Here is a 23,168-nt window from a genome sequence, read left to right as displayed (position 1 = left end):
CCACCTTTTGGCGTAGGGGACGCTCTAGGTGTTGTCTCGTCTCTATGACGATCCGCACGTTTGGGTCATACGTGCAGGAGGAGTAAGAAGCTCTAGAGGACTGTGGATTCTACTACCACAGCGAGTGTAATACGTTGTTGTCGCTTGCAATGGCCTCCTGTGTTAAGTGGGACAACGGAGCGAGTCGGGTTTCCCTGGAAGATTTCCGCCAGTTCCATGAGAATGACAAACAGTGGGCCGCCCGTAGCCAATTCATGGCAAGGCACCTACATCTGTACCCGGGGCCCAAAATCGATCAGCTTATCGCCCTGTCTGTAGTGTGGAGCAATATCGTATTTATTGGCAATCGGTGAGACATGACTGGGGTCACTGTCTAAATAGTTGTCTTTTGAAACATCATTTCTTTATATAAAGAAATGTTTCCGCATAATGGGTGACTTGTGGCGTTGGTAACGTTGAAGGGACAGTATGATCAAAAAATTAAATAGCTTTAAATTGAAGTAGCGTTGCCCTGCACTGGTAAAAGTTGTGCGTTTGCTACAGTAACACTACTATAGTTTATATAACTACCTGCTGTGTAGCCATGGGGGCAGCCATTCAAGCTGGAAAACAGGAGAAAAGGCACAGGTTACATAGCAGATAAGCTCTGTAGAAAATAATGGTGGTTTATCTGTTAGCTGCTATGTATTCTATACCTTTTCTATTTCGAATGGCTGCCCCCATGGCTACAAAGCAGCTTTGTTTATATAAACTATAGTAATGTTTCTAAGGTAAAAACACCAGTTGTACCAGTGCAGGTCTACGGTACATTATTTTGTAATTTATTTTATACATGTTTGCTTTTTGGTGTTAACTGTTCCTTTAAACATGCAAGGATACAAAGCGTAACACATTTTTGGCTGCCCTGACTGCCTTCATTAGTACTTGCGCTTCATGTGCTGTAATGCTAACTGGACCTACCAGCTTGGTAGCCATGTTAATAGAAATGAAGGAAAGACTGTAAGAAAGCAGAGCTAGCTGCTAGTGTGTTAAATAGCCACAACATGTTTCAAACTCAATGCTGTTTGTCAAGTGTAATACATGAAGTGCACCATCAATGATTTAAAGGTGATGTAAAGTCACAATCTTAACTGTGTTTATATATACATAGCCCTAAGATAGAAAAGCACAATAACAGATGTTGTTCTAAAAAAAAACAAAAAAAAAAAATGGAGCTCTGTATTCCTCAGTGTCTGCATCTGAATGATTAGTGGGCATATCTTACTCTCTGGTCATGTTTCACTTCCTTATCTGTGCCTCACTTGCTCTTATCAGCAACTGACCAATGACAATCCAGCAGAAAACTCCTGTGCTTTTTTTCAAGTCTGGTTAAGGAAAGTCTCCGCTTTTGTTTTATTTTTAAGTCTGGTATTGCTCTGCTTTTTTTTATATTAGGACAGCCACTGACCCTGCAGGTTTCCAGGTACTCATTTCAGGGGAATAGCATAAGATGCAAAATTTAAAGGCTTCTAATAAAAAAAAATGGTAGAGAATTTTGAAAGGGTTTATATTGCAAATTTATTTAATTTGGTCTAAATAACACACACAAGGATGGATGAAAAATGATAAAAGGTCTATACACAAAAGTCCATAGTGAGTACATTTCCAGACTACTTTGTTCTTACAGTGTCCATTAGTCAGGGTGCAAGTATCACAAAATTACAAGAAACTGCCTCCTAGAGTAAATAAAATCTAAACAATAAAAAAATTGTCAGAAGAAAAACTGGCTTTGCAGAAACAGTTGTATCAGTGAACTACTAAATAATAATGTTGCCCAAATTAATCTAGAAGTTTTCTATATACTTAGCGAATTCACCAATCTAGGGCTAGGACAACGTTCAAAATCTGCAATGGAAATGGTGTGGAATGGTTGTGATTTCCTCTATGTATCCTTAAATTTTTGATTGTGCACCTAATGTATTACACTTAACAAAGAACGTTGAGCTTGAAACATGCTGTGGCTCTTAAATACACTAGCAACTAGTTCTGCTTTGTTATCGTCTTCCCTTTGTTTCTTGCTTCTATTTACATTCACCCTGATTGGGGGTTGACTCGTGCGCTTAAGGTGGCGCCATCAACATTTTTTAACCAGCCCGATCGACAAGACGACCGTTATCCAAGGCCTTCGCCGATATCAGCCATGTTTCCCGCCATACACTTACCAATTATTGTACGAAACGAAACAATATCAGTGTTTATATGGCCACCTTAAGGCTAGTGGCACATGGGTAGTTCTCTCTAAAATGAACTTAGAATGGAGACTGTATTCTAGAGAAATTTGCAGTTATTCTTTATTTTTCTTACCTGTAGTTTTTGAATTTTCTTTCTGCTGCTCTCAGGCTTGAAATTCGAAGTACTGCATGGTTGCTATGGCATGTGAAATTTAGCAAACAGGCAGTGTTTAGGGCATCAGAATGTAAGGTTATTATTGGAGAGCCTGAAGAGGAACATGAGCCATAAAAATTAATTCTAATAAAATTTAAGCCACATATCCAAGCTGTTGTTTGGTTGCCAGGGTCAGTGATAGTTCAGGACACTAAAAATATAGAAACTAGCCAAAAGGTTGGTTAGAGTAGTGCAATCTTTGACAAATGTAATAATAACTTCACTTTTAAGCTGACAGATGCATTTGGAAATTTTCTGCATTTGAGTGACCTGATGTGATTAATGAATAATGAAATTCAAAATGACTGCTTGTGACATTTTAATTGAATAAATCATGTTTTCATCAATCCTTACATATTTTCACATAGTTATGGAGAGAAACTTACAGAGAAAGTGCATAAGATGGCAGAAGGAATTGATATTGGAGAGATACCATCCTTTGAGCTTGTACCTGGTGCCAAAAAAACAAAAAGATCAGAAGGTACAGATGCAGGTAAGTGCACATTATAGTTTTTCCCAGGTTTATTTCTAAGTATCTTTATATGTTGTAACTACAAGTTACATAGCACACTACAATGATATATTAAACAGTAAATGAGGGAGAGAAATGAAGGTTACAGAACAAAAAAAAGATAGAAAGGCATGGTTTAAATTGGGAAAGAGCAAGGCAAGGTTTAAATAGGGAAAGAGCTATATTATGCCAATGCCTTTGCCAATACAGTACATCATTTTTAGGAGGAGTGGGCCCATAAGCAGTGTCAAAATGGTGGAGTTGTTTCTCCATTAAAGGAGATGTAAAAATCACTGGGGGTGGCAGATTTTTAGGCACCCCCCAGAGTTCTTAGTCACTTTTGTCCTTCCTCAGACTGATGCTCCACTTTTTTAAAAAGATCACCATCTTGCTGAAAATGATAAAGGTTTTACTTTTCTGCCAAAATTGCTTGAAACACACAAGCACAATGCACAAACCCTGGCTCTGTGTTTCAATAGCCATTCTTTCTTTTCAAGTTAATACATTTTTAATAATGTGTTTATGATTATCAAGTTGCAAAGCTTAGCTACTTATTTGTTTGATTTCTATTTATTATACTGTTGCTTTCTACTTATTAGTATTTCCAGTATAATGCTAAATAGTTTAAATGGGTCATTTTATCCTGTTGGCTATATTTTAACAATTTGTTGTACACTAATTAAAAAATTGCTCTTGACATTTCTTTATTCTTTGTTACCAGGCGAGCAGCCTCAAAAAAAGTTTGCTTCGCGTTTTGGGCCACGTCCAAGGTTCGAACCTGTTCATTTTGTCGTCAGTAGTACACAAGACGAGACTTTTCAAGAAAGAAGTAATTGTTTGGACAGTCAGAAGCAGGAGCAGCAAGGAAGTGGGTTACCGCCAGATGTGTTTACTACTACAAGTGATACATCTGATCCTGAAGATTGTCCAGAAGCAGACTCATTTCATTCAGATGTAGTGGAAGATGAAGGCAGACATGATTCTGGAAATTTTATGTCTAAAATAGAGCAAAGCTATTCTGCAAAATTTAATTCTCACTGTTCAACAACATCAAAAGAATTTCGCCATAATGTACTTGATATGTGGATAGGAGTGAATAAGCAGGGAAGGAAAGGCATTGGTTTTGTAAAACCTCCAAAAATGTCTGACAAACATGGCAAGGGAAGAGGAAAAAGTACTTTATCAGGACGCACAATTCACAGTCTGGATAAAGCAGCTTTTATAAATCAGCTTTCTGCTATGGTTGTACAGTATATGCTACAGCCAACGATGAAAACTGATTCTAAAAGAATTAAGTACACATTCCTGTTAACACACAGTATTCAGTCATGTAAAACGAACCCAGAATATATATATGCCCCTCTAAAAGACATCTCTCCACTTGACCTCCCACAAAATAAAAAACTTCCAGTTGATGGCTTTGCTTGCGAAGTAAGGTGTCAAGACATTTACTTAGCAACTGGATACTCTTTTAGTAAAAATGGTGCCAGGGACCGAGCTGCTGAGCAGGCTGTGCACCTATTATTACAAAGGCCTTTAGAAGTCAGAAAGATGAACCGAAAATGTGGACTAAAAGTTGGTGAAGACTGGGTGGCTTGCCAAGTTGACAAGCCTCTGAAAGGATTACCACCTGCCCTTAAGCAAGAAAATGGTAGTGTTGGTGAAATGTTGCCAGCTGGACAACAAGGTGCTGTCCCAGCCAAAGTAGGCCTTTCTACAAAACAATGGACTGAATTTATTATTACTGAAAATGCCTGTGATGCTATTGGTATCCTAAACAATTCTGCTACCATTAACAAAATGACAGTTGAATATAAATACACCATGATTTCCAGCTGTAGTTGGAAATGTAGTGTTTTTGTGCAAGGTCACTGTGTTGCAGAAGGATACGGCAATAAAAAGAATAGTAAGCATGCGGCAGCCAAGGAGGCTGTAAGAATTTTAAAAGATTTACATCCTGATCTACCAAAAACTCATTGTGTTCAGTCTACCAACAACGTTCCTATAAAAGAGCTGAAAGACATTATAGTGTATGCAAACTCTATTAATCCTGTGTGTACACTGAATAATACAGCACAATTCAATAATATAACAGTAGATTATGTCTTTGAGAGGGTGACTGGTGATATCTGGAAGTGCAAAGTTCTCATGGAAAAACAGTTTCTAGCTGAAGCAATGGGACTTAAGAAAACAGTAAAGCATGAAGCTGCTGGGGCAGCTGTAAATATTCTCAAACAGACGCAGCCCGTGGTGGTTAACAACCCAAAGAAGGGTCCAGATGAAGATGCCATTTCTAGAAATCAGATCCGTGGATGGTCAAGTGATGAATCGTTCAAACAGCAAATCAAAGAAGATAATATTGGCAACCAACTCCTAAGGAAGATGGGCTGGAAAGGTGGGGGTTTGGGAAAAGAAGGAGAGGGAATATCTGAACCCATATCTGTAAAGGAGCAGTTTAGTCGAGAAGGGCTTGGTCTTACTTCAAACAGTCACACAATTAATAAGAGAGATATTGAGAAGATCATTAGAAACTATGCTGCTTCCTATAATCAGGATGATCTCACTTTTTCTAAAGAACTTTCCAACGAGGAACGGAAGTACATACATCAGATTTCTCAAAAGTATGGCCTCAAGAGTAAGTCCCATGGACATGGCAATGAAAGGTTCTTAGTAGTCAGCAGGAAGAGAAATAAACAGGATCTCATACACCAGCTTATACAAGATGGGCAGGTTGGATCATATGCACTTCTAATGCCTCAGCAAAAGCAGTGACCTGGTCACTTTAACTCCAATCGGCATAAATTTGAATTGTTTTTATTTTGCTAAAAATGTTTGTTAATTGGTGTTAAAAAAGTATTAGTACAAGTACCACAAATAGAATTTTACTCTATTGCAAAATAATATAGTGACAGAGTGTAAATTTTATGTTTCTGTCATAGCAAAAAAAAAACTATTGAATCTGGGCCTTCAATTACTGGACCAGCTGGATGAGAATGTATGACATTATATTACAGGATAGTTAATGCTCTTGTTCATTGATGTTTGTGTTATTTATGGAAAGGAAAGTTAACTTAAAAGTTCTAACAGGCTAATGGCTGCCACTGCCATCCAAAACACACCTGTCCAGCTGTCAGCACTCATATCTGATGCACAGAGAGTTATAACATGCAGACCTCAACTCAGATGCTAAAGTGAATTTTTGTGTGGATGTCTACCCGTCACTTAGAAGTGATAACAGGTGGAAAGGCGAGTTTTGCCTGCTGCTGTTTTCAGTGTATTGCAGCGGCATACAAAAATGTTGCTTATGTCATTAGCTTTACTCTGCATTTACACTTTTCCTTTTTTTTTTTTTTTTAATAACCTAAGTTTTCTTCCTATCTTCCAAAGACAGATGGAACTAAGATGGTATTTGTCTGTAAGGATGTAGCATGTATTTCCAGAGCCTATAATCAATTGCCAAAGTTGGAGCTTATCAGGCTTCCATGATAGAGTAAGCACAAGCAAAGATACCACAAGTTACTGCACTCCTATCCATTGAATAACAAAGTCCACAGCACTCTTAGTCATCAAAGGAACCACCTAAAGAATGTGATTTTTTCACAAATAGCATCCTTTTCATCCCAAATTTGCTCCAGATTTATTACAGAATTTAGTGGTGTTATAATTCTGTTTGTATTAAAAGCACCCTATACAAATATTTTGTGGATTTGTATTTTTATACAGAAAGATTTGTCAGATTTTAATCTGGGCTGGAGGGCAATGATACATGAGGAGATAAGTTGCCCCGCGATTAAACTGGTGACTAATCTCTGAATGCATTCCCACCTGCGATAAGGTAAATCACCAGTGGGAAAACATATGCATCACTTCGGCTTTCCAAAGTTGCCTGAAGTTTTCTCTCGCCCAATCTGCTAATGTGTATAAGGTGGCCATACAGGGGTCAGTAAAAGCTGCCTTTATATATTGGGCCCAGCACAAGAGTGGCCAAATATTTGTGTATGGCTAGCCTTAGTTAAAGCAAGTACCGTATATACTCGAGTATAAGCCAATACGAATATAAGCCGAGGTACCTAATTTTACCTAAGAAAACTGGAAAAACGTATTGACTCAAGTATAAGCCTAGGGTGGGAAATGCAGCTGCTACTGCTAAGTTTCAATAATCAAATAAATAATAAAAGGACACTCAGAGTGACCCCCTGTGAACTCTTCATAAATATATCATGCTGGCAGCTGCAGATTAGGGAAAGGTGGATGGAGGACCCTTTGACCCTCCTGCCTTGAAGAGTTACAGCACTGCTGATAACTTCAGGGAAAGAAAAATGCTACAGCAGTAGACAAAAGCAAGTTTGGGAAGGCTAAGGAAGCTGCCATACTAATTATCAAGTACTTTACATCCTGCTGTGTGTGCTCCCCTGTGTGTACATCAATCATGGAAGGCAGGTGCAGCTAGTCTTAATTTAATAAAATAATTTTTACAAAGAGCAATTTCTCCAGGTTCAGGCTGACAGACTGCCATTATAAAGACAGAACAAACATGTTTGCATCTGTAGAGTGATGAAAACATATAAATGATTTGTAACTATAATGTAGGGTTTTTCAGATGTGCAGGCCTGCACTGATATTTCCATTTTTACAATAGCCTACAGGGCTGTGACACACGAGTTTAGTCGCCATGCAACAAATTTCCCCAAAATGCCATCCCACCCACAAGAATGTAAATTGCCGGTGGGATGGCAAACGTGGCGCCGCGATTTTCCGAAGTTTCCTTTGGATCGCTCGGCGTGCATGATCGTGGAACGGCTGTGCCGGTAGGACAAGTAATTCAGCAGTGCTCCAATTTGACTCGAGTATAAGCCGAGGATTCCTTTTTTAACACATTTTTCGTGCTGGAAAACTCGGCTTATACTCGAGTATATACATACGTACGTATAGTACATTCTAGTCGGTGAGATGACATTTCGGGGAGATTAGTCGCCTGCAACAAGGGAGATTTGTCGCGCAGCGACTAATCTCCCCGTGTGTCACAGCCCTAATTAAAAAAAAAAAACAAAACAGACAGACAGCAGACACTATAGCTATCGGTTTATTTACAGTAAATACTGTACAACAATGGGCCCTAGGTTGGGTGTTGGATCACTCCCAACAATACACCACACTGTACCCCACCCAGTACCTGTTTTAATCTTACTCCCACTATATAAATTGGGCAGTTTACGCTAGATTATTATATAGGAATATGGGAGGGACCATCCGTTTGTTCTTATAAGTCCCTATATTACAAGCAAAGTTAGCTTGCTTAGGTTGTTATGTTTGATTGGTTCAGATGACCCAATAACTGAGCTTGCACAGGATTGTTCAGAAGTGCCTAGACATATAATCTATTAAAGGTGCCTGTTTTCAAGGCCACATGAGTCTGCTCTTCAGGAACCTCTGTTGAACTTCACCACCCAAACAAAGTGAAGTATTAAGTGTTTAGTAAAGTAGTACATGTGTAATAAGCCACAGTGTGTGGGAGTTTATTTCCTTGACACATTAATGCAATATGTAATTTCCTAAGGTAATTTTATAGGTATGTAATTTCTTAATGGTTTAAATCTGTTACAAAAATACACCTAATGAATTTATTTGAACTTTGACAGAGTTAGACAAGGAGAAAATTCACACTTTAGTTAATAAGACCCTACATTGGAAGAGCTGACTGAGATATTAGCACAGGTAGCCAGGAATCTTTAGACGAACAGCTTTGATTGGCTGCCACTTTTCAGTAATACATTAAATTGTAATTTCACTTTAGCATTTCCAGAGTGGGGGTTTCATTGTACAGTATATAAGCATCCACTGCATTTTCTGTCTCTAAATAGGTCTTATATTTAATATGTTATCTAACTGCTGTTTTTTTAATTAGTTTGAGTTAATGTACAGAACCCTGAAACTGAAAGCACTTTCTGTTTACATTGGCTCCCACCTCCTTGTTTCTTTAGAGGTAACAGACAATAAAATAATCAGTCTTAGATTCTTGTATTATGGACTTGCATTAATGGGTAAACCCTCCTGCTATGTAAAAGGACAGAAAATGACCAGTCATAAGTCTTCACAGTCCCATTTCCTCCATTCTGTTTCTTGCCTTAAAGGAGAAGGAAAAGCTAATGTCAAGCTGCAGGCATACCTTCAGTTGTCTCAATAGTGCCTTTAAGTCTCCCCATATTTCACCTGTTCAGAAGATCTGAAGCCAAATAGGCAGAAAAAACGCTGAGCTGGGTAAAGAGGATTCCCATAATGCATTGCTCCTGCTCAGACTATGCGACCTGGACACTGTAGGTGGTGCATGCGCTTTGCTCATTTTCATAGACAGAAGCAGGCACGCTCCCCTCTGTCCCCCTCCACAGGCAAGTGCTGCGGGGAGGGGGGTGTGGTTCTGCGAGCGCGGGAGTTTGGTGCGGGGGGATGGTGAAATCCTTGAATCGCTACATTACCAAATTAGCCTCTGCTTCTGGATCGGCGCACCGTGCCTGAGAAGATTCTGCCGTGTTAACTCTTTGGCGCCGACATTTTCAAATGCATGACATCACTTCCCCCTTCGGCTGCTTCTACTGAGCATGCGCCGCTTGGTGAACCCTGTGACGTAGGCCCACTGACTGGCGCGCTGATCTGTCAAGGAGCCGAGTGAGATTTTGGGCAGAAGGGTTTTAAGCGCTTTACTTCCTTGTTCCTAAGGGGCTTTTTGGTTCTGAGGATTATCAGGATTATGTCATTAAGGTGTAGCGTTATTAAGAAATTACAAATAAATTTTATATGCATTTCACTACCATCTTGGGCCTTTAGCCCCACTCCCATTGAGACTCCCACGCTGCGTATGTGTAGATAGCTCTCCCCTGATATTTTTAATAAATAATTTTAATTATGTTTTATACTGTTTTATGTGGGATGGCTGGTGGATGTGGGACTGTGGCTGTGGTATAGTGGGACTGTGGGATGCCTGCTAGATGTGGGACTGTGGCTGTGGGATAATGGGACTGTGGGATGGCTGCTGGATGTGGGATAGTGGAACTGTGGCTGTGGGATGGCTGGTGAATGTGGGATAGTGGGACTATGGCTAGGGATGTTGGACTGTGGGTGTGGGATAGCAGGTATAGTAGGGAGAGATGGTGCCGATAGTAGCAGTGGAGGGATAATAGCCTCTGGGAAGGGACTGGGGCTGTGGGATAGCAGGTATAGTAGGGAGAGATGGTGCCTATAGTAGCAGTGGGGGATAATAGCCTCTAGGAAGGGACTTGGGCTGTGGGATAGCAGGTATAGTAGGGGGAGATGGTGCCTATAGTAGCAGTGGGGGATAATAGCCTCTAGGAAGGGATTGTGGCTGTGGGATAGCAGGTATAGTAGGAGAGAGACGGTGCCTATAGTAGCAGTGGGGGATAATAGCCTCTGGGAAGGGACTGGGGCTGTAGGATAGCAGGGATAGTAGGGAGAGATGGTGCCTATAGTAGCAGTGGGGGGGATAATAGCCTCTGGGAAGGGACTGTGGCTGTGGGATAGCAGGTATAGTAGGGAGAGATGGTGCCGATAGTAGCAGTGGGGGGATAATAGCCTCTGGGAAGGGACTGGGGCTGTGGGATAGCAGGTATAGTAGGGAGAGATGGTGCCGATAGTAGCAGTGGGGGGATAATAGCCTCTGGGAAGGGACTGGGGCTGTGGGATAGCAGGTATAGTAGGGAGAGATGGTGCCTATAGTAGCAGTGGGGGATAATAGCCTCTGGGAAGGGACTGGGGCTGTAGGATAGCAGGGATAGTAGGGAGAGATGGTGCCTATAGTAGCAGTGGGGGGATAATAGCCTCTAGGAAGGGACTTGGGCTGTGGGATAGCAGGTATAGTAGGGAGAGATGGTGCCTATAGTAGCAGTGGGGGGGATAATAGCCTCTGGGAAGGGACTGTGGCTGTGGGATAGCAGGTATAGTAGGGAGAGATGGTGCCTATAGTAGCAGTGGGGGATAATAGCCTCTGGGAAGGGACTGGGGCTGTAGGATAGCAGGGATAGTAGGGAGAGATGGTGCCTATAGTAGCAGTGGGGGGATAATAGCCTCTAGGAAGGGACTGGGGCTGTGGGATAGCAGGTATAGTAGGGAGAGATGGTGCCTATAGTAGCAGTGGGGGGGATAATAGCCTCTGGGAAGGGACTGTGGCTGTGGGATAACAGGTATAGTAGGGAGAGATGGTGCCTATAGTAGCAGTGGGGATAATAGCCTCTGGGAAGGGACTGTGGCTGTGGGATAGCAGGTATAGTAGGGAGAGATGGTGCCTATAGTAGCAGTGGGGATAATAGCCTCTGGGAAGGGACTGTGGCTGTAGGATAGCAGGTATAGTAGGGAGAGATGGTGCCTATAGTAGCAGTGGGGATAATAGCCTCTGGGAAGGGACTGTGGCTGTAGGATAGCAGGTATAGTAGGGAGAGATGGTGCCTATAGTAGCAGTGGGGATAATAGCCTCTGGGAAGGGACTGGGGCTGTAGGATAGCAGGTATAGTAGGGAGAGATGGTGCCTATAGTAGCAGTGGGGGGATAATAGCCTCTGGGAAGGGACTGGGGCTGTGGGGTAGCAGGTATAGTAGGGAGAGATGGTGCCTATAGTAGCAGTGGGGGGATAATAGCCTCTGGGAAGGGACTGGGGCTGTGGGGTAGCAGGTATAGTAGGGAGAGACGGTGCCTATAGTAGCAGTGGGAGGGATAATAGCCTCTGGGAAGGGACTGGGGCTGTGGGATAGCAGGTCTGTAATGCAGTTTCAAGTTGGCACAGAAAAGTTTTTCTGCTCTATCCAACTCGATTTAAGCACAGCAAATGCAGCCAGAGGCACTGTGCAGGACTAGAAAAAACACAGGAGCATTCCGATTGGACAGTAGAGTGAAGCGGGCGGGGCTAAGGGGGGTCAAACATTTCTTCAGAGACTGCAGATCTTGAAAGGAAAAAAAAACAAAAACGGAGCTCTCTGCTGTGCACTGAGCATGTCTGTGTCCTGGACAATCTGTGTTCAGTGAGACAGGAAGCTGCACAGGCTTAGAGCAGGTACTGCATTTACTGACAAGACTTTTCCATGTCAGAGCCAGATTAAGCAATAGCACGGTGAGTTCAGGAAATATGTTAAGGACTGTGTTAAGGCTAAGTTATTGAGCTCATGTTGTTTTTAGACTTTCCTTGTCCTTTAACCTGTAAGGAGGGCTTACCCACACCAGCAGGGTCTTAAAAAAACACTGTCCTATTTTAAAGCTCCAGGCTAGTAAAAGTTCTTGTAAGAGCCTATTGGGGTTATGGCTTGCCATTGCTGAGCAGCACAGTAAGATGCAGAGCTGCATACACACAGGAGCATAGACCTCACTTCTGCTACTGATGTCATGTGTGTGTGTGTGTGTGTGTGTGTGTGTGTGTGAAAATGTTTAAATTAAGTGTTTCTTAGCATTCTTTTCCTGCAGTATAATCAGGTGGATTGGAAGCTACTCTTAAGCCTTACAGTTTAGGCTATACAAGTACAGGATCCGTTATCCAGAAACCTCTCAATTACAGGAAGGCCATCTCCCACTGACTGATTATGATCAAATAACTCACATTCTTTTTAATTATTCCTTGTTTTCTTTGTAATAATCAAACAGAACTGCATACACCATCCAATCTAAGATATAATTAATCCTTACTGGAGGCAAAACAATACTATTAAAGTTAATATTTACATTTTTTAGTAGGTTTTAAGCATGAAGATCCAAATTATAATAAGATTTCTTATCTGGAAAACCCCATACCTGTATACTTTACTAAGTCCCAGCAATCGATGGCTCCACAAACAGCTAAATAGTTTAACACTTTTAAAGGACATGTAAACCCCATACACAAAAATGTAATCAGTGAACAGCCTCATTGAAATCTTTCAATACCTGCTACACTGGTTGTCCAGAGGTTAATAGTAAGGCTGCAACATCCCCTTAATCACTTAGATTTGCTTCTCCTCCTGTAACCCACTCAGCCCCCCCCTCAGGAATTTGCTTTGGCTGTTGGCTTGTGGGCATGCTCAGTTGTTCTAAGCTCAGATTACTAAACACGCCCCCCAGTCTAGCAGCCAGTAAAAAGATGGCATTGCTGGTTCCCATAGCAACTCAGCTCTAGCTGTCTGCTTCAATTTTTTCTCCCAACCAACTCTCCTGAGCTTAGCTCAAACAAAGCAGAACTTTTATCAAACAGTTCTGCCTGTGTGAGTCTGGTCTGTATTCTTGATGAAATGTATGCTGAATAAGAGTGAGTGTGTGTGTGTGTGTGTGTGTGTGTGTGTATGCTGTTTGCAGATTTAAATGTAACTGATCATGTATCAGAGGAAAAATGGCCACCGGGTGAAAGCTGCTATTTGGTTTAGGAAAATGTGATGGTGCTGGCAAACTGAGAGGATATATGCAGTACAAAGGATACCATTTGGGTGGGGGAGACGTGCCCAACTGATATACATTGTAGGCAAATGTAGGCTTTACATGTCCTTTAAACACTGGATGAAGAAGGCCCTTGTTAAATTCTGATTAAGGTGCCTATATATATAGCCTGTTGGTCCTGCATTGTGTTACTTGCTCCTGAGGAATTGTGCCGTGTAGTACGTGAAACGCGTTGAGCTTTTGTTACTGCCTCCATTACTCCTGAACAGTGTGAGTAGCCTGCATTGTGCAGGTTTTTTTATCTTAATAAACAGTATTACACTATCTATGTTCTCTTCTCTTCTATTTAACCCATTGAGAATTGGGCAATGACTGCAATCAATATTTGATCAGGGTTTCTATGGGCTTTATCCTACATGCATCTGGTGAGCATTTTAATTGACAGATTGTGTGTGCACTGATATACGACAAAACATTTTGCCATTTGCACTTTTGGTATCTTAACGCATTTCAGTAGATTGCGTTTTATTTATTTTACATGCGCTTCCACAATTACCATTGTGCACGCTTTGTTACATATTCGTCCAATGTGGTTATCAAGGAGACTGATAAAAGTCACAGCTCTTCAGCCAAAACCTAAATTAAAAAATCTGTAATTAAAGATGTATGCCAGACAATTTAGATGTTGGTGAAACATTGCATCAGATCAAGATTTCTTGTTCAAGTCTACTAAGAAAAAGACTAAAGCTGGCCATGCACGTAGGTCGCCTCGTCGATCCGCCATACACGCACCGAATATCAGAGGAAACTTTACCGGTGCATGTATGGCCGAGCTTTCGGTTACCAGACCATATAATTATTAAAAGCAAGAATAAATCAAGGTATATCGCCCAATAAACTGTTCCTGCAGTCAAAAATAATCAATGGTTATCATTCATTTAGTATAAAACTGGTAGTTTCCCATGTTTTTACATGTAAAGACAAAACTACTAAAATGTGTCATAAGTCCATAAAAAGCTTTATAGACTTACTCAACTGGGTGGCATGTAGGGACCCCTAAATATAAGTAGTGCATATGAATTTCCTTTTCTTTCATGATTCTAATACAGGACATTAATTGTTGCTAATGCTCATCTCATTTTTGCTCATCTGTAAACATGAAATAAAAACAAGCAACCAAGAGATCTATTTACATAGGAACTTAAGTAGGTTATATGTTTATTTACAAGTTCAGAATAAATGTACAGTTTTACATGGGTTACTTGTGGAAAACACAACCTAAAAATGTTTGTGCAAAAACAAAATAAGTCAGTGTTAGCTGTTGACCATAACTACATTAACTGAAACTGTTAATCCCATCCAGCAAACAAAGGAAGTGAAACACTATTAGTCGCTGATGCAAAACAAAAAACAACAAAGTAGCACCCTTGAGTTTTAATCAAGCTTCCAAACCCAAAAAGAGGGTTTGCCATTGCCAAACTGTGTCCACCAAGTCTGTTTCACACTGTTAGAAGCTAATGTGCTTCACGCCTCACGTAGCAAAAGACCTGCATAAACCTTCGCTATGAAAAACCCCCCAAGAAACATTCAGATTGGCCTTCATTTGTATTACATAATGATCAAAAATGTAGTACTGGTTGGTGTCTAAAGCACTAGCTACCAGCTTGTTGCCACTTTCCTTACATTTATAATTCCAGGCACTGTATCACTGCTAAATGTTTTCTTTATTCATAGCATTTTCTCCACTTGCTTGAGTTGATACCTTTACAGGCTAACAGAATGAGATGCGTTTTACAGAACAAGGAGACCCCATGCATGCCGATAAGAAATGACCTCAGTGCAATATTTTCTCAATTAGTTTGGCCATTAATGGCATGACCTGTACACTTTCTCACTCATTTCCAAAAGGACCATACCAGTCTATACTAAACAAGGATCACTTTTTTTCTCCCTTATTCGGCAATTCCTTAGATAAGCAATGTTGAATTTAAAATAGAAAACGTATATAGTACAGTCACACTTTTATGCAATGCACTTTTGTCAGACTAAAACCAAATATAAAAGATTTAACTCCAGCAGCTCATACTCACTATTTTGCCAAAATGCACTTTGTTTTTATATAAATACAATACATTTATCCCTTTTTTCAATATACAGCGGCATCATCTGATGTTATGACAGACAATATAATATTGAGTGGTGAAGGTCTGAGGTGAACTGCTTTAAAAAATAAAAATAGAAGATTTTGTTTTGCAAGTAACCCACATTTAGTACATTTGATTTCAACACGAATGCTCTTGGGTGTCCAAGGGGAAAGCATCAGCTGGGGCTAAGGAGAGCGGTGACAGCACAATAGCCATTTTGCGGTCAACAATGTAAATGTAAAGATTCTAGTTAACAGGAAGATCACTCAAAACACTTCATATATATTTTCCTCCTGATCAGAGTGTTCATAAACTAGGGCCAGGGTCAACAGTCACGCCAGCTCTGTTCTACAATTGCAGAAACCCTCTTTTCGTATTCCCGTTTGTTTTCCTGGTACAGCTGAGCCGCCTGGCTGTTTGCAGGGCTGTTTGGATTTGGTTCATCCAGCAATGACTAGACACAGAAAGAACAATACCAATAATGTTAATACTTCTCAAAATCTGAACTTGAAATATGTATGCTTTTCTGCAGAATAACCATGTCCCTACCTGTATGGAAGTTAAAATTGAGGACACATCATAAGTAGGACTCCAACGGTTTTGAAGAATGTCCAAACATATACTACCATCAGCGTATACTAAAGAAAAGAGAAAAAACAATGAAATCATCACTGGGGGATGAGTGGTCATGGTCATAAAAAACAAATCTGTCAGTGATTACAAGATGTTGGATGGAGGATTTTAGTTGTGTCTGGAAATAAGACAATCAAATAAGTAATAAAAATGGCACCCTACAAGTAAAGGTGGCCACACACGTGGCGATCTGTGATCTTTCGTGCGACTGAAAGATCGTCAGACCAGCCACTAACCTTCAAGGCTGAAACGTCAGATAAGGAGGTAGAAACAATAGGATTTCTACCTCCTTCTGCTGATTCAGCCCTGACGGCAGATTTTGCTCAGGCGCGTTCTATGGCGCCCGATCAAAATCTTTTGACCTGGCCGATCGGCGAGTCGACCGATATCAGCAGCCTCCTGCGATACCGGTCGACTCGCCAACTTGCCATACACGCACCGAATATCGTACGAAACGAGGTTTCGTACGATTTTATCGGTGCGTGTATGGCCAGCTTTAGTTTCGACAAATGCTTTTTGTGTATATTAATTACCACCCCCTCTTACATTTACCAATACCAGTGCATTAAGCCCTGTATTCAGCAGTAGCAGCTTCTCACCCAACTAGGCATGCTTTTTTGTGAAGGTAAGTTACCCCTTTCATTTGTACACTGGATTTTCTGCTTCCCTCAATTGATTAAAATTTGGAAATGTTCTAACATGGTCAATTTTATAGCTCTGATTTGATTTTCTTTTTTTAATCTGATTAGGTTAAAAAAATAGCAATATTTATAATATAGCTAAAAAAATGTAAGCATTACTTTCTGTATGAAGAATCCTTGTAGATCTACAGAGTATGCCATTTATTGGATGTACAAACTTCACAATGAAGAGATTAACCTGCACTTACCATTTGGATGAAACATTTTGGACACAAATCTAACTGTAGGTGGTTTATTGGGATACTCTTCTGTAAATTCTATCGTTAGTTTAAAAGTCCCTAAGAAGGAAAAAAAGAAATCAATATGTACCAGAATTTTAACTGTAGTGCATTTAACACAAACTAAATAAACTGCAGCCTGTAGTGAAAAATGATAGTCTTACTTTTTTTTTTTAATTACAAGAACAAATAGATTATGGTTTTTGTTCAGTACAGTTCACTTCCCCTCTCCCAAGCCAGCAATGTTAAGATGGCCATATAAAAGGCAACAATGTTTAGTAAATTCACACTAGGCAAACTTGCACCAGGGCAGTAACCAATCAGTGGTTAACTTTGTTCAACTAGCTCTGAGCAGAAATAAGAAAGCACAAATTTAAGGTTGGCATGGGTCACTGCCTTTGCACAAATTTGCCCATTGTTGATAAACAAACCAAACTGTGTCCCACTGCTACCAGTACTGACATACAGTAGATTATCACCTTATAAAACTGATTATAGCGAGTATACACGTGATAACTTATGTGAGCTTCACTGGGGCCTGAGGCCATATCTTGATAAGGCATATAGAATGTCTGAACCAGCACATTACCGCATCTCCCATGTACCACAAAACTTTAAGGCCACATAGTCTGCTCTGCAATATATGTATATTCATAATTAATTTATTTTAGGTTAGCTTAAAAGGGGACAAATAATTGTAGTCACATTTGACTAATTAGAACTGTAAAGGTAATGCCGGATGTGGCGGTTTTGCTGCCTCTGTATAAACTCAGGGTGAAAGCCAGCCAAATCCACTCACATCCACTCCATGATTTTACTGCATCTGTAATTTTACCAAATCTGCCTTTCCCCATACTAATCCTTGAGTTGACTAGTTTGAATTAATCATATATCACTTACATACATAATAAAGACACACCGGGTATGAACTATTGGGCTCTCCTGGCCAGAAGATACAGAGCTGCCACATTCCTGACATAACTTGCAACCATAAATCAAATCCACACTGCAGTAAGTGATGTTACAAAACAGATACCAGCAGAAATGTGGACCAAAAATCCGTAATTAGAAATATGCAATGATTTTCTCAGAAGCAGAGACTACAAATCAAATGCTCTTTCAGGATAGTGTTATAGTTATTCTTTACTTACAGATAGCACCATCATTTAACGCCTTGCTTTAAAAATAAAATGTTCATCATTCACGTCTCTAACTCAATGGAGCTAACAAGTCTAAGGTTCCTACTATGCATATTTACTATATACTAGAGTGAATTACATAATAATTAAGTTACTAATATGCTTTAAAACCAAGCAGACACAGAGAACAAACAAACTGGAAGCGGATAGTCCCCTCAGAAACCGACTGCACCTTTCAGCATTTGTATTAACTATTTTATAAAACCTAAGACAGTGAGAATGATTATCATACAAATGTAACCATACTGACCAAAAAAATAACATGTTTATACTCACCATCTTCAAATGGGGTTCCCTCAGGTCTGTGGGGAAAAAATGCAAGTCATATTTAATGCAAGGTTTAGAATGTACGCATACATGAGCTCTTTGGCTTGACTCATGGCTGCAGTAAAAACACCATTTACTGTTCTGTGTTATTTAAAAATGTTGGCTAAGGTCATCACTTAAGTGTCACCTTATGAAAAATGCTGAGTATTGTATTTTTGATACAGGTATGGGAACTATGATCTGTAAACTCTCATATAAACAATCAATTCTTAATTTATGTGGAATTTGCTATTTTTCTGTAATAGACAGTACCTTGTACTTCATGATTTCTCACACAAATCAATTTCAGTGGTAAACCAATCTTATTGGTGCTTATGGTTTTTAAAGCCTTCCCCTATGACACATTTGACCCCTCACCTCAGAAACACCAGGTTTCAAGCATTTGGTACAATAAAAAGAATCCCATGCATACATGTCACAGCAAAGGAACATATATTTTATTCATTTAAATTAGCCAAACATGTTGCTTGATTAGTTTGGCGCATTATTTTGGTTGGACACATTTGTAGATAAAAGTAACTCATTATATGTAGTCTAATATAGGGCCAGATATTCAGAAATGATAAAAGGGCAGCTGGATCTGGTAAATGCAACTTGTGTTGATAATAAAGGCAGAAGCAAGATATAGGCAGGGCATTACAGAAGACACTAAAAAACAAAACTACAGTAGGTGAAAAAAGTAGTAAAAAACTGTACCTATTTAATGCTTCAGCACCTAATCAGAATTTAACTTTCATGGGTTTTGTTAGGATTTCTGGACCACAGCAAAAGTTTCCCACTTACCACAACATTATGTAGTGTTGAAACCACAGAACAGTATGTTACACAGACTTTGGGGCCAACAGCATCTCAGGCTGTTAACTAGGTTATCATTCAGTAGTAATGCTTTTCAGAATGCTTTGGGAAACCTGTTACTCTTGGTATAAATATAAAACCATGTTCATAATATAAGTATTACTGTTTTGTATTTTATGACTATCACCATAACCCAATTTAAGGTACAGAAATAGAAATATATTGTAGCACTTTTCTACTGTACAATCTCTGGAACTTAAAACTTTATATGCCATTGCAGGCATTCGGAATGCTAGCACAGATATAAGTACTTGCAGGAACACAGAAGTTGAATTAGAATAAGCAATGCAGTGAGTGGAAACACACCCAGTCAAGCTGTTTACATATGCACTGTCCATGATGCTCTGAGGTCTTGCAAACACTTTTTATGTAATTTTAAATGTGAGCAGACAGACCAACTGAAGTTGAACTGAAAATTATATTTAAAACAATGCCTAGGTGTCCTAGGGCACAAGCAGTTGCTACTAGGATAACTTGCTGGATCGTGTCAGAATAAGATCACTTAATGTTATAAAATTACCCTGCCAACATTGCCTTACTGCTCTATTGCAGGACTGGCAATCTTTAAATGACGGAGAGCAGCACTGAAACACAAATAATGTTGAGATAAAAAAAAAAAGTGTTGCCAATCCAATGCTATTAGCGGCCCTATTTCACCTTTTAGCCTGTAGCAACCTTTAGAGGGTACTGCAGCTGAATGAATTTCTGCTTTTTTTTTTTACATGCACTCAAATTCTAATGGTTCTATACGAGTCCTATTTTTGAGGTTTATCACCAGAGTACATGATAAACATGATCTCTGCAGTACAGCGCACTAACTTTTTCTAAGGCTTAAGCCATTATCACAGTATGTATGTGGTTTTGTTTATGCTGCTTTAAATCACATATGCAGCATTGACTTAAATTCCCTAACCCCATCACTGCACACACAGGGTAGCTGCATGGAACTGAAACACCAGAAAAGAACCCATGTTACACATAGTATTTCTCAATTCAACCCTCCCAGCCTTATATTATTTAAATGAATAAAAAAAGATTCCCTGTTCCTGGTGGGTAACTTCCACTGACATCAATGACAGAAGGAATGGGTGTATCTGCTCAATGAGATACACCAAAACTAGTAGGCCTAAATCCTCACCCTAGTAGAGGTTAAGGGTTTGTAGCAGGGTTCACTAACAAACATATACAGAGTATTAACAGCAGTAATGTGATGAATGGAATGGGTTTAAGCTGGGATGAACCAAATAAAAAAAATGTATGTAGGATCCTGCCAAATCACGAGTCAAGCCAAACCAGATCTCAACCCTAAAAGTCATGTAACCTTAAAGGAGACATATTGGATAAATGGAAAGACCCCTAATTTTGTAGGCAATTATTAATATAATAAGGTGCTGGTTTCACTTTGGGCTAAAAAGTAACACTATCAGTAAAAAGGCCCCTTTATTGGAGCTCCTGATCGATCCTATCAGTTCTCTGTCCGTGTTTCAAATAAAGGGTCGGTGTGTCCTAACAGTTCCTGCCAGAAGCATCTTAGGAGGGGGATAGCCAATCACAGCCTTGCGCTCACACAAGCAAAGACAGGCTTCAGTTCCCTATCAGGTCACCCTAGCTGCTGATTGGTTCCTATCCTACAATGCAGTGTACCGAGAGCTGCCATACATTCTTAATTTTTATATGATATGTATCCTTTACAGTACAGGAATACTCATTAGCGCTCAGCTTTGGTTTGGCATTCAGCTACATTTTTGGTGGAGGAATTAGTTATTTAAAAAAAAATATATATATAGTATCTCAAATGTTTTCAGATCTTGTTGTTATTGGACATTTCAACTTAATTGTACTTGCCTGTATCCTCAATAAAACATATAGCAGATCAAAAATGTACTGTGTACTAAACAAAAGGGGCTCGCCAGGACTTTGTATTCTCCTCCCTTCTGCTTATTGTGCTTTTGTTAAAAGGCCTTATCCTTATGCCCATTTCTACTGTGATTAGACACTGCATTCCACAAAACAGATACTCCTAGGTCCTTCCAAATTGATTCACCCAATAACAGTTAGGGTTGTGTGTGTATTTTACACCCTAAATAAATAAATTCAATTTTTCCTGAATGGAAACTTATAATTCTTAGATGCTCTAATATAATTTTCCAGACTGAGTAGCAAAAAATTATAGGAGGGATCACACAAGGGAAGGATGACTTTGATGACCACCAGGGTGAACTTACCCAAATATTACTGCATTCCACACCATTATGTTGTTCTCAGAGGGTGCTCCACTCACCCCAGCAGGAGGATCCTCTTGGAGCCTGGAAACCAGTAAAACAAAAAATAGATAAGTTAGCCTAGTGATTGTCTGACTTTCATTTCAAGTGCCCCCCTTTCTTGTAGGTCTAACCTTTGGTCAGGGCCCCCTTAGTTCATATGTATCAGTCATTTAGAAACAGTTGCAAGAATATCTAGGACAGCAAATACATGTTTATCTCAAATCTTCCTGACCTTTAAACTGAGCTCTTGGGTGTAGTGAAGAGACCAAATCAGCATTTTCCCCATATATCACCCATACTAGCCTTCATACTAAGTACCCCACTGCTTCAGGAACCCCCAGAGAGGAAGGGGGGGGGGGGGGTAAGGGGACAGAGCCCCACAGTTTGGGAACCCAAAGCGCCCCTTACCTGTACCTTACCCCTCCTACACATGTCGCCAAGGAAGTGACCTAAGCACCTATTTTTCCAAGCTGTGGCCCTCCTGCTGCTCAACTACAAATCCCGACTACAGGGGACGCAGTTTCACTTCACCAATAGTTAAAGGGCCGCAAAATAGCCATCCTCAGCCAAAACCCACACAGCCTGCGATAGGCAAGCTCCGTTTTCTTCCCCCGGTTACCTTTTAAAGTCTCTCATCAGACGCCTTCTAGCAGGGGTTGACATTTGTCACCGTCACCGGAAATAAATTAAACAGAGACACTAAAAAGGGCTTGGCCTTATCGCTGTCGATTGTGGCCGATATTAATGCCAAAAGAGACGGTAGCTGGGCTCTAACAATATAATAATAATAACAATAATCTAGGAAGGCCGGCAGCAGGATCCGGCAGCGCTCTTCCGGGAGCTCCCGACCCTGGCGGAGGGATATGTGATCGCACAGCCGGAGAAAGAAAAACAAGTCCTTTTCCTCAGACTTGCCAAAGTCGCTGCATTCTGGGGTAGGGTAATAATAGAGGAATCCAACTCTAACTCTGTCTCCGCTGATAAATGAACTAATGTTAATGTAAAACAAATATAATTTAATTTGCATGCAAGAAATGAGCGATAAGCAGAGCTTTTCCTGAAAGGCCGAGTTTTAGATTGTGCGATGTGGTTTCCAAAACCCCCTACAGCGAACTTGGTATAGCCCAGGTTAGTGTTGTCGTCTAACAGCTGCTCCAACAAGATGACGTTGCACATGTTACGCCTCTAACCTATGATTGACGGTGGGATGAACGTCATGACTTGTGCTTAAGAGTTAGGTTGTTCCCTATGTTGCGTAAGATATTTATGTGTAATGTGAACTATTTTCATATGTATGTATAATAATCATTACATAGTTACATAGTTACATAGTTACATAGGGTTGAAAAAAGACCATTGTCCATCAAGTTCAACCCATCCGAGTAAACCCAGCACACAACCTATACTAACCAATCTATACACTCACATACATAAACTATATATATACAACCAGTAATACTAACTGTAGATATTAGTATCACAATAGCCTTGGAT

At 40.1% G+C, this 23,168-nt stretch overlaps 2 protein-coding genes across 2 annotated transcripts; one reads left to right on the top strand and one right to left on the bottom strand.

Moving 5' to 3' along the window:
• The first annotated feature begins 78 nt into the window (after nt 1–78).
• nkrf (NFKB repressing factor) lies at nt 79–6,620 on the top strand. Its single transcript, NM_001045660.1, is given in 3 exon segments — nt 79–349; nt 2,793–2,917; nt 3,657–6,620. Coding segments are annotated over 3 exon segments (2,376 nt in total). The 5' UTR covers nt 79–149; the 3' UTR covers nt 5,708–6,620.
• A 7,897-nt stretch (nt 6,621–14,517) lies between these two features.
• On the bottom strand, nt 14,518–22,494 carry ube2a (ubiquitin conjugating enzyme E2 A). The gene is made up of 6 exons (NM_001004868.1): nt 22,294–22,494; nt 21,636–21,716; nt 18,505–18,530; nt 17,000–17,089; nt 16,027–16,115; nt 14,518–15,931 (listed from the first exon to the last, which is right to left on the bottom strand). The coding sequence occupies exons 1-6, from the start codon at nt 22,335–22,337 to the stop codon at nt 15,803–15,805; spliced, it is 459 nt and encodes a 152-aa protein (NP_001004868.1). The 5' UTR covers nt 22,338–22,494; the 3' UTR covers nt 14,518–15,802.
• Nucleotides 22,495–23,168: the final 674 nt, after the last annotated feature.

The sequence above is a fragment of the Xenopus tropicalis genome, chromosome 8, assembly GCF_000004195.4.
Source record: "Xenopus tropicalis strain Nigerian chromosome 8, UCB_Xtro_10.0, whole genome shotgun sequence".
In the NCBI taxonomy this organism is placed as follows: Eukaryota; Metazoa; Chordata; class Amphibia; order Anura; family Pipidae; genus Xenopus; species Xenopus tropicalis.
Note: the sequence above shows the minus strand (reverse complement) of the source record. Positions and strands in the feature narration are given on the sequence as shown.